This window comes from Lontra canadensis, unplaced genomic scaffold (assembly GCF_010015895.1).
Source record: "Lontra canadensis isolate GAN:19392208 unplaced genomic scaffold, GSC_riverotter_1.0 scaffold24, whole genome shotgun sequence".
NCBI classification, from domain to species: domain Eukaryota; kingdom Metazoa; phylum Chordata; class Mammalia; order Carnivora; family Mustelidae; genus Lontra; species Lontra canadensis.
The window spans coordinates 2,357,345-2,369,996 of record NW_022631018.1 but is presented as its reverse complement, the minus strand read 5'-3'; the positions used below and the strand labels follow the sequence as shown (position 1 = coordinate 2,369,996).

At 36.4% G+C, this 12,652-nt stretch overlaps 1 protein-coding gene across 1 annotated transcript in view; it reads left to right on the top strand.

Moving 5' to 3' along the window:
* Positions 1–12,652, top strand: part of HMCN1 (hemicentin 1) — a 471,117-nt gene that overhangs the window by 308,681 nt on the left and 149,784 nt on the right. Inside the window, exons 37-41 of the mRNA XM_032862623.1 lie at positions 848–949; positions 2,926–3,102; positions 3,793–3,944; positions 5,096–5,219; positions 9,998–10,173. Coding sequence (XP_032718514.1) covers positions 848–949; positions 2,926–3,102; positions 3,793–3,944; positions 5,096–5,219; positions 9,998–10,173 — 731 coding nt within the window. The remainder of the gene's footprint in view (positions 1–847; positions 950–2,925; positions 3,103–3,792; positions 3,945–5,095; positions 5,220–9,997; positions 10,174–12,652) is intronic.

Sequence of the window (12,652 nt, the reverse complement as noted above, 5' to 3'; positions counted from 1 at the left end):
GCACATTGCTATTCTATGTTGTTATTCCTTTTATTCCTATATGCCTCTCAGACTTTCTTAATTCCTACTTCATTATATACACATTAAATAATAGAGTAGCATTATCTGTGATGTTTAAAATTAAAAATGTAGTTTTCTATTTTATTTTACTAACGATTTAATTATAACTTTTATATCAAAAGAAAAAAAACTGCTAGCAAACCAAAAACCAAAATTCTAATTTTTCTGAAATGGTTTAAGATAGTACTATCTGAAGTAAAGTCAGATAGTTTGAGAAATACTGATTTCCCTTTTACTGGAAGAGTTCAGATGGAATAGCTTACTTCTTGTTAAAGGCGATTCATTATCAGACCAATCATATTAATTGGAATTAAAAAATAGTCCTTTAACTATCTTTACTGCCTTGCTAATCTATAATTCTGAGGACTTTCCTACTGGGGACAAAAGAAGAATGATCCTGAAAACTAATTAAGATCTTTTAAAGATAAATTTATATGTATTTATTCTATTTTTTTTATTCGTGTGTGAGAGAGAGAATGAACAGTGGGGAGAGGCAGAAGGGGAGAGAGAGAGAGAAGCAGACTCCCCGCTCAGCAAGAAGCCCGCTGCAGGGCTCAATCCCAGATCATAACCTGAGCCAAATGCAGATGCCCAACAGACTGAGCCACCCAGGTGCCCCAGATTTTTTTTTTATCCTGTCCTTCAGTTCTACTTAATAGAATACTTTTGTTCCAAATGTCAGTGTATATATGTGAAAGACAGAAAGGAACGATAATTTCCACTGAGCAGATAGTTTCCATTTACATATCCTACTTATGTGAATTAATTATGTTTGGGCTTCTTATAGAACCGCCTAGTCTGGAGGATGCAGGGAAGATGTTGAATGAGACCGTGGTGCTGAACAACCCCATTCAGCTGGAGTGTAAGGCAGCTGGAAATCCATTACCCGGTAGGTTTATTTGTGGACTCCTAACTTATTGACATTTTAAGATTTCTGGGAAGAACTAAATCTTTTTTATGAAAACAATATAGTAATTACTAATAAAGGAGAAATCATAAAATACATTCCAAGAGTAAAGCAGTGACATGAAGGATATAATTAGGTGGGTGAAATTTTTGAATTTTCATTGCTTCTAACTGCGTGAAATAATTTACCCTTTTAAACAAAGTAGATATATGTGAATAACTAATTGTTTTATTGTCCTTACTGTGGCCACAAAACCCACAATGGTAGTTTTTTAGACATTTATGTTGAAAAACATTTTTTTCTCTAGTGCACATTGATTATTTTTGTTAATCAATCATTTAATGAGAATAGTATTCCTTTTGGTAATTCTCATCACTGGTAAATAATTAATATGAATCAAAAACAATATAATTTTTTAAGGCTAATATTGTGTACGGCCTTTGGTTTTGATCAAATGCATAGACAAAAGTTTTACAGATGAGAGGAATATATACAACAAAAAGAAATAGAATTGGTTAAAAGTTTGCTATCAAATAATATTGACATTTTAGAGCTCATTTAAAGAATGAGAAATACTGATTTCTCAGTATGATATGATAAATACTTGCTTTATAACTTCATTTTCAGGGCTCTTATATTGGCTTGGCTATTCATGTTTCCCTTAGGCTTACCTGATCCTCAAAACTAATCCTAAAGACTATGGAGTATTATGCCTCCATCAGAAAGGATGAATACCCAACTTTTGTAGCAACATGGACGGGACTAGAAGAGATTATGCTGAGTGAAATAAGTCAAGCAGAGAGAGTCAGTTATCATATGGTTTCACTTACTTGTGGAGCATAACAAATAGCATGGAGGACATGGGGAGATGGAGAGGAGAAGGGAGTTGAGGGAAATTGGAGGGGGAGATGAACCATGAGAGACTATGAACTCTGAAAAACAATCTGAGGGTTTTGAAGGGGTGGGGGGTGGGATGGTGGGGGAGCCTGGTGGTGGGTATTATGGAGGGCACGTATTGCATGGAGCACTGGGTGTGGTGCATAAACAATGAATTCTGTTACACTGAAAAGAAATTAAATTAAAAAAAAAAACTAATCCAAAAGAAATATTTCAACTGTCTATACTTGGATGATAAGCATAAGAATAAAGCAATTCTTTTTTTGTGTGTGTATACACAAACTTTAAATGTTTATTATGTGGTTGTTAGTAAGATAATAGTAAGATAACACTGTAATATTATTACTAAGCTAAGCTAGAATAAACTTTAATGGTAAGAAAGCTTATAATTTTTATATAAACCTAAACTTACTTGTATTTCTTCCTTAATATTTCCTTTTTTAATTTAATTGTTTTATTATGTTATGTTAGTCAACATAAAGTATATCATTAGTTTTTGATGTAGTGTTCCATGATTCATTGTTTGTGCATAACACCCAGTGCTCCATGCAGTACATGCCCTCCTTAATGCCCATCACCGGGCTCCCCCATCCCCCAGCCCCTTCCCTTCTGAAACCCACAGTTTGTTTCCGAGAGTCCATAGTGTCTCATGGTTCAGCTCCCTCTCTGCTTTTTTCCCTTCATTTTTCCCTTCCTTCTCCTCATGTCCTCCATGCTATTCCTTTTGTTCCACAAGTCATTGAAACCATATGATAATTGTTATTCTCTGCTTGACTAAGGCAGTTCTTTTTATTGCAATTTGATGGTATCGAGCTTTAAAAGAAAAGACGTAGGGGCGCCTGGGTGGCTCAGTGGGTTGGACCTCTGCCTTCGGCTCGGATAGTGGTCTCAGGGCCCTGGGATCGAGCCCTGCATCGGGCTCTCTGCTTGGCGGGGAACCTGCTTCCTTCTCTCTCTCCACCTGCCTCTCTGCCTACTTGTGATTTCTCTCTGTTAAATAAATAAAATCTTAAAAAAAAAAAGATGTAAGTAGATGGACTTCTTTCTTCTTCCCCTTACAGCTATTACATGGTACAAAGATAATCATCCACTCTCAGGCTCCAGCGGTGTGACTTTCTTGAACAGAGGACAGATCATTGATATCGAAAGTGCCCAGATCTCTGACGCTGGCATATATAAATGTGTGGCCATCAACTCAGCCGGAGCGACAGAGTTATTTTATAGTCTGCAGGTTCATGGTTAGTGGCACTTCTAGATGCATCCTGGGGTAAAAATGCATTCAAAATGATTAAGTGCTTCTATAAAATTTCGGTGTGAAGATTTAACATAGTGTGTTTTGTCATCTTTATAAAGGTGCAGTGTTTCTATAACTGATGATTGTTTTTATTTCCTGACTCCTATTAAAATGCTCTAGTTTCACATGCTGTTGAACTTCAGTTCACTTTAGATGAACTATTGAGTCATCGACGATCTCATCAGTTAATGACAATAACGCTGTTTGTAAATATTATCTATCGAAATCATAGGTTTTGATCAAAGAAAGATTTTAAGTTATGACCGCTAATAATGCTTTCAAGACAACATAGTGGTCTTGGATACAGTGGAGGAAGATACACGCACACACAGACACACACATCTGAATATCAAGAAATAAAAACATGCTCTGGCATTAAAAATTGGATTTCCCAAACAAAGTAGCAAAACATCCTTTTCCTCATCTGTAAAATGGAGATGTTGACAATTGAATAGCTATGATTAGAAACTCAAATAAATGATGTGAAAGAAATCACCAAAACCAAACCAAACCATGAAAAACTCACATGTGGAAACACAACGCTAGACATTGTACATTCTTTTCATTATTTTGAGATGAAATATCCTGTGATATTAATATATCTTACTTTTATTTCCTTTTTATTTCTTTTCAGTGCCCCCATCAATTTCTGGCAGCAATAACATGGTGGCTGTGGTGGTTAATAACCTGGTGAGGTTAGAATGTGAAGCCAGAGGAACACCTGCCCCAAGTCTGACCTGGCTGAAAGATGGGAGCCCTGTCTCTAGTTTTGCTAACGGGTTACAGGTACTCTCTGTCATGTCTTAAGGGTGATCTACCACCTAGTTATTAAATAAGTACAAACAGGGAAAGCTGTTAACAAGATTTAGAGAATAAGAATTGACAAATGTTATCCAAAAACATACACATTTACTTCCATAATTACCATAGCCACACAATTGGGATTTCTAAACAATTCTTTAAATGCTTAGACATCTAAGAATTCTTTTGTTTCATATGTAGGTACTATATTTTGACTGTTCGTTTGTCTTTCTACCTCCCTCCCCATCTCCATTCCCTGCCACCAGCACAAAAGATACCTTGCACAAAGACATGTTCATCAACAACAAAAACAGGAATTTCCTCCTAAAATTTGTATTAAAATGTTTGGAAACATTCAGGAATTAGAGAACCATGTAGGGTATATTTAATTTTGCAAAAACATAAAGTAAGAAAAATTAGAAACACAACACTGTAGAAATGAAATTTGAATCTGAGAAAGCAGTTTAAGTGCTTCACATTGATTCAAAATTAAAATTATAGAAGCACACCTATCTCATTTAAAGTACCTAAATTTTATTTTGCCTAATAGAGAACTTAGTTTTCCCACCATTCTTCTTAGTTTTTCTCAAAAATCCACTGCTTGCAGAATTTGGGACCACGGAAGATCCAGGGTTAATGTCAATATTTTAGAAGTACAACTAGACCAACGGGATTAAAGAGCCATTGATGTGACTAGTTAATTTACTTGGTTGCTACTTCACTATTAATTATAACTTCTTATTTATCCTCCCCAAGAAAATTAGAAGGAAGATTAGCTGCTCTTATTCCCACTTCTTCTCGTCTTTCTCCCCTGGTGGCTTTTTCTCTCTCTGCAGTAAGGATGGATGAGATTGGACCTTCACTTGATTTCGTACACAGGGACTTGTTTTCAGTGGGTATTACCAAGTTTGGTTCTAGCTTCTCACAGTCTTCTTTCAAAGAGAGGTTAAGAAGTAGATTATATGATGCTTGCCCACTTTAAAATATCCAAGTGGAAAAATAAAATGTCCAAGTGGAAATCTTTCTGGAGGCAAATGTCAATTGATAAACCTCAGAAAATAGGAGGAAAAAAGGCTGTTTATGCATATGTTTCTCAGAGGAGCATGTTGACCATTTACCTTTCCTGTCATCGAAAGGTTCTGTCTGGAGGCCGCATCCTAGCACTGACCAGCGCTCAAATCAGTGATACTGGGAGATACACCTGCGTTGCTGTGAATGCTGCTGGGGAGAAACAAAGGGACATTGACCTCAGAGTATATGGTGAAATATTTTAATAATTACTTCTGTTCTGGTATAGATATGTTTAATTCCTAAAAATCATTGAAGAAGTTAAAGAAGTTGTTGACAATAGAGAACCATGAGCAATAGAAATGGTTTTACAGTATCATTTCAAATCAAGTTCTACCTTTCTGCTTTATAGTTGACTTTGTCTGATTTTCCTTTCTTAATGTTCTGAGAAGTTAAAAGTCTAGGTGTTGGTTTCATAGAAAACTCTGAAGAACATGACTATGGAGAGCAGCTTAGCAATTTAGAAGATATAATCTTTTCACTAAAGGGAGAATTTGTTTAAGTAGCTCTCTTGAGCTATTCTACGCAAAGCCTTGATTTTATTACTTTTATATTTATAATCAGTATATTTTTTAGTCAATACTATGTCTATGAATTAAAGGCTATTTGAGAAGCAAAAGTTAGGCATAAATTTAGAGAAAATTTGAGTTTTTTCCTACCTATGATACAGCTATAAGGTACAAAAGGCAATGTCTAATTCTATCACAGCTGAAGTCCTCCTGAACAGAGTTCAGTTCTAATTGGCCTCCATTCATAGGATGTGTTTTTCATTCCACATTTTAGTTTACCTTTGCATTTAGAGCTGTTTTAGGCTTTTTTCAGTGTCTTATTTGCATTATATTCCTTGGTCATGGAGTAATGGAATTGTTTCTTCGTGGCCCCACCAAGAGTATCTGGGCTTTTTCTATGTCAATTCCAGTATAATTAACATACAGTGTTATATTAGTTTCACGTGTACAGTCCTAGTCCTGCCTCACTTCCAAGTTGTTCATTCCTATTCTATATATGTGTGCATATATATATACACATATATATACATATATATACATGTGTGTGTGTGTGTGTGTGTGTGTGTATAGATAGACAGATTGGTTTTTTTTTTTTTTACCACCAGACCATGTAGGGGGTTGACTCCTCTTTCTAAGTTTGCCAAAAGTAAATGTAACAATCACAAGTAACTTAAAATTATAGTATTTTTAATTTAAAAAAATCCTGTTACAACATGGCTAACTTACATGTCTAATGGATCTTGAAAATCCCAGCTGACATCAGTAAACTACTAAAGGGCTCTCTCTGTTCCCTCTTTTGTATTGCTTCTGCAATTGACATGGGTCCTCATCCAGCCTTCAGCTTTGCTAGTGCTGTGTCAGAGATAACAGATGGGACTAAAATGCCCAACCCCACGTAGTCTGTTCCTTCGCTTAAATCTAATTGGGTCATTTTTATGTCTTATGGAGAATTGGAATGCTCACAATGTGAAATATCCTTAGAGAATGATTCATCAGTTAATCTAAGTCTGTGATACAAAAGCTCCTTCAATAATTAGCAAGCAGAGGGGTATTTACTGGGTTTTAGTCAGAACTGAAAATCTGGAATTGGTTCCTTCTGTTTCTACATGGGTTAGTGTCAAAAGTACACCAGAGAGACGAAAGAGCATTGATATCTTTTCCAGGAGTCATAAAAATGTACACCACTATTTTTTTTATCATTTGTCAAGGCATTTCTAAAGATTTTATTTATTTATTTGACAGAGAGAGAGAGAGAGAGAGAGGCAGGCAGAGGGGGAGGGGAAGCAGACTCCCTGCTGAGCAGAGAGCCCACTGGGCTTGATCCCAGGACCCTGAGATCATGACCTGAGATGACCTGAGTCGAAGGCAGAGGCTTAACCCCCTGAGCCACCCAGGCACCCTGCCAAGGCATTTCTATACCACTCTTTTGGTCTGAAAACTGGGATCTTTCCTGTTATAACAGTCAGATGGTTAGCCAACATTTACTTATGCTTAGCATTTGAAATATAGATGCCCAGCAAGCAATTAAAGAACTGTACAATTTCTGACTCGTAATCTGAAATTAGTTTCCAATCTCTGCTCCCTTCTTAGTGTTATTTGCATATATTATATTCCCACATTTGTAGTAGTAACCTTGACAATCTGGAGTCTCATGGAGCCTAGTGAGTATTCATTTCCAGTGGCCAATTCCCTTCAGATTGACATTGTAGAGTATGGGGGTGATAAGAAGGGTAGACAGTGGTTAAAATAGCTTTCCCTACAATTGCAAGAGTAGTTCATTAAAATATTTCCCCCCCTGTATAAATTCAGGGTATGTTTTACCATATCTGAGGTGCTAAAATGAGAGAATTAGGTTTTTAAGTGATAAATGAGTTTCCTGTACCTTTACTTTGAATCTAAGCTCAGAGAACTGTCTTAGAGACCACATGTGTTCCAGGAACTTGAGTGTAATCCTGCGGCAGTGCTGATGTTGATAATTGAATTTAACAAGTATAAGACATAGAATGAGAATCAGACATGATACCCCCCGCCCCTTCCTAAGCAATATAACCACAAAGCTCAGTAAGGATAACATCTAAGGAAGCTGAGATCTAAAGGGTAGAGGCTTTTCTCTTCTCAGACTAAACAAAAAGTTGGAAATGAAAGGACAGAAAACATAGATGCATTTCAGTAATATATACCCTCAGCTATAATTAGATTTGCTTTAATTTATGTTCCTTTAGAAACAAATACTCTATTGTTTTTGCATTTTTTCCTCGCAATTTGAAAAAAAAAAGTCTGGTTTCTTTTTGAACTTGATTCAACTCATTTAGCCATAAAGAAAAATAATTGGAGGAAAAATATTTGGAAATAAATTAGCATTCTGCTTTCTTGAATTATTTTTGACTTTTACTTCTACAAGTAGTCACAAAAAATTCATGCTCTTTTGTAAATTCTATAAATACTCTAAGATAAACATATTTTTATGCAGTTATGGTACTTTTTGTCCACTGAGACCAGACTTTACTTGAAATTATGTGCAAGCTGTTAAATGTTAGGCTATTTTATTTAGGGCTTTCTGGGCTAAGATTGGTGAATGTATCTTAATTTTTTATAATATCTTAGAAAATATAATATCTATCATAATATCATAATATCTTAGAAAACAGTACTAATGGTACTGATTTTGCTAATATTTTAGCAGTTTTAATCTCAGACAGGTTGGTTATGTATCTTTTTTTTTAAGATTTTTATTTTATTTATTTGACAGAGAGAGAGCTGACAAGTAGGCAGAGAGGCAGGCAGAGAGAGAGGAAGAAGCAGGCTCCCTGCTGAGCAGAGAGCCCAATGCGGGGCTCGATCCCAAGACCCTGGGATCATGACCTGAGCTGAAGGCAGAGGCTTAACCCACTGAGCCCCCCAGGTGCCCCGGTTATATATCTTTTATCTAATGTGTCACATATTAAAAACAATCCCACTGTTTTCTGTTCCCCCATAGATTACTCTAAGCCTATCAAGAGCCAGAAGTCTGTGTGTGCCGTTAAACGGAGCAGAAGGGACATTAGGAATCTCTGCCCAAATGCTCCATTAGTCTATTGCAGCGACGGTGCATGGCATTTCTCTGTATCATGGCATCAGTTCCTGTGGATTCAGCACAGGTGCTGCATCCGGAAACAGTACAAGAAAGTGGCCTTTAGTATATATGCCTTTCCCTCCATAGAGAAACCTCCTGGTTACAGAACGGCAGTGTTAGTCGTCAAAGCCTATTGCATTCATTGTCATTTTCCCACATGCTGCAGGATCCAGCCTGAAACAGTGGCTCAGAAACCAAAATAACGATCCTTACCACAAAAATCTTGTTTCTATCAGGGCATTTGGAAAGTCCCTTAGGATTCATTTCAGTGCAGCTTAACCTTTCTTATCAAGAGAAAAAAACACTATGAATATGGTACATTGCCTATAATCCTGACTAGTTATGGGATTTAGTGAGAAATGGCCAAGGAAATTCCTCTCTGTTTTTTTCAGAGTGGCCCTTTTATAACAGGCCTGATTTCATCGTTAGTTTGTGTTTTTTGAATTATTATAAATACAGTCCTGAAAGAGTCCTTGAGAAGTTACGGAGCCTACCCTCTCATTCTTGGCAGGACTGCACCTAAACCATCTGAGACAAATGAGTGTTTACTCTATATTTTAATACACCCAAGGAAGGAGATTCCTTAGACTTTTCCAAGAACACATTTCAGCATCTGACAAGCTTGATAGCCAGGGGATTCTAATTTTAATCTCATTAAAATTTCAACTCATTTCCTCTATTTATGTAGTTGTGTGTTATACAGCTGGCCACTGCTTTCATTTTGTTCTTTATTGTGTCAGTTATCCCACATGGTCTTTATTCCATAGAAAGCTGAGAAGGCATCATAGAAAACCAAAAAGAGCTCTAAACTGCACATCGGAAGACTCCTAGCTTTGCCACAAATTAGTCACATTTTTTCAAATAAGTTATTGTCTGTCACCTACTTCATGTTTTACATACTGTTAGGTGGGACCAGGTGGTCTCTTTCAACTCTATTTTTTTAATTTTGCCTCCATGTTGATAAAATTTATTTTCTTTGGCAAAAAGTATTTTTAAATAATCAAAAGTATATATGCTTTTAATTATTGTTATTTCCAAAATGATTCATGAGTAATTTCTTTAGAAATATTAAGCAGTAACACCTTATTCAAAAAGTTTCTGAACTAGGCACTTGGTGAGAACATCCAGTTCTAAAACTTCTTAAAGTGAAAGGTATTTCTGTTCAATGGGAACATATTAATCAGTGATTTCTTAATATTTCATTCTGAACCAAATGATGCAAAGAGGGCATGTTAGGACTATTGTGATTCTACATCTTAAAAGAACTAATAAATTATTTGATAAATAACTTAAAGATAAGCAGTGAGCTGGCCTGTCTTATCCTGAGGGAAAACGCTTCTTTCACTTAGTTCCTCCGAATATTATGGGAGAAGAACAGAACATCTCTGTCCACATTAGCCAAGCTGTGGAGCTACTGTGTCAGAGTGATGCTATCCCCCCACCTACTTTGACTTGGTTGAAGGATGGCCGCCCCTTGCTGAAGAAACCAGGCCTCAGTATCTCTGAAAATGGAAGTGTGTTAAAGGTAAGGCTAGAGATTCATTTACTTCTTCTTATATTATTCCTAAGCTCATGGCTTTGATTTTAAACTTGCCTGTCTACACATATTCTACTAATTTCATCTTGTAAAATTCTAGGTACTCTTTTATTAATGAGGTTTATAATATTTAAAATTTTATGCTTAGTAAGATTTCGTTATTTATCTATCCATCCATATTTGTAGCCAGAAGCCATCCAAAATGTTTCTGGGAAAATATTATAGAACTATTCTAATGAATACTTCATTTTTAGTCATTCAACCACTCAGCAAATAAACACCCATTCTAGGTGCTCTGAATACAGTGTGAAAAATAGACACATTTCCTACCCTCCGTTTCCTCCAATTTTGCATAAATATATGAAAATTAACAGTTCCGTTGAAAATGCAGTAATTACTATAAGTGTGAGTTAGTTACTATTCAGATGGTACAGGTAATACATTCTAGGAGGATAGTGAAAGGTGAGAGACTGCAGTTGCCTGGAAATCTTGAAAGGCTACTTGGCTTTTTATGTGTAGATGAGAAAAAAGGCATGATAATAGAAAGCAAGTAAGCTAGTGTGGCTGAAACAGAGAATTTAATAAAGTGAATATTTGGAAATAATATTGACAAGGCTGATTTGAGTGAAATAAGAGCTAACATTACCAGTTTAAGGAATTGGGATTCAGGGGACACCTGGGTGGCTCAGTAGGTTAAGCATCTGCCTTCGGCTCAGGTCATGATCTCAGGGCCCTGGGATCGAGCCCTGAGTCAGGTTCCCTGTTCAGCAGCAAGTCTGCTTCTCCCTCCCCCTGCTCTTGTGCTCTTGCTTGCTCGCTCTCTCTTCCTTTCCTCTCAAAAAAATAAATCTTAAAAAAAATTAAAAATACAAAGGAATTAGTGTTCAGGAAGTCAATAAGCCATTGGTGTGTTTATAAATTCCTCATAATAACCCTATTGAGAAACTGGAAGAATGGCTAGGTAATCATCCCGCAGTTACTAAGTGTCAGAAATGGGATTTGAATACAGGGAGTATAGCTTTAAAACTCATGCTACTAACCCCTATGCCACATAGCCTTTTGGTAAAGGAAGGTTATTAGTGTCAAACAAAGGGAGTCTTGGGAAATGGATAATGGTATCAGCACATAGGAAGCTGAGAAGCTTATATAAGGAGAGCAGAAGTGTGGGAGAGAATGGAAGGGAGTATGAAGTGTGTTAGAGGCAACCAAGTAGAGACTTTAGGAATTATGACCTGTAATGGTGGAGCTGGGTAAGTAAGGAAAGGCGGAATAACTGATGGAGGGAAGTAGGATAAGTCAGGTGAGCCGTCTAGGGGGAGAGAAGCAAAAAACACTGGCCATGCTCAGAGGCAGACCCAGAGCTCTAGAAATCAGCGGGTAGTATTCTCAAACCCCGGCTCGGACCAAATGACAGAGGAAGACAATTGCATGAACACAAATCCCGGCACTGGGAGGGGACAGCTATGTGTGATTAGAAATGTCTTCTCAAATTTCAGAGTATAGAAGTTGATTTCTTTAGAGCACAGATCTCAATAGGTTTGGGAAGCCAGAAGAAAAGTGAGGGTGAAAAAATCATGGTATCTATTGAATCTCTACCATAGAGGCTGGCCAGTTACCCTGAAGTGTGCAGGTCCCACTGAGAGGTGTACAGGGGGGACTGCATGGAAATAAAAACTTGTATAGAACTCAGACAAAACGAGTCAGTTAAAACTATCTTACCTGTGCATTTCCCAAAATGATTCATGCAGATCTTCAACCAGGTAAAGTAGTAGATTCTTGCTGTTTCATTTTGCCTGGAACACACTAGGCAAGCAATGTATTTTTTTTTAATAAAGTTTGTATTTTAATTCCAGTGTAGTTAACATTAGTGTTATATTAGTTTCAGGTGTACAATATTGTGATAATAGTGACTCATTACTTACATACAACCCCCAGTGCTCATCACAAGTGTCCTCCTTAATCCCCTTCACCTGTTTCACCATCTCTCCACCCACCTCTCCTCTGGTAACCGCCAGTTTGCTCTCTGTGGTTAAGAGCCTGTTTCTTGTTTTGTTTCTCTTTCTCTTTTTTCCCCTTTATTCATTTGTTTTGTTTCTTAAATTTCACATATAAATGAACTCATTTGGTATTTGTCTTTCTCTGAAGGACTTACATAGTTTAATGTTATACTCTCTAGCTACATCCGTGTTGTTGCAAATGGCCAGATTTCATCCTTGTTTATGGCTGAATAACATTCCATTCATATATATATGTGTGTGTGTGTGTGTGTGTGTATAACACTCCATTCATATATATATATATATATTCACATATATGTGATATATATATCACATATGTGATGTTATGCAGTTATAATTTATAATATATATCACATATGTGATATATATTATAAATTATATTATTTATAAATATAACTGCATAATTACAAATTATATTAATTTGTAATTATATATTATAACTGCATAAT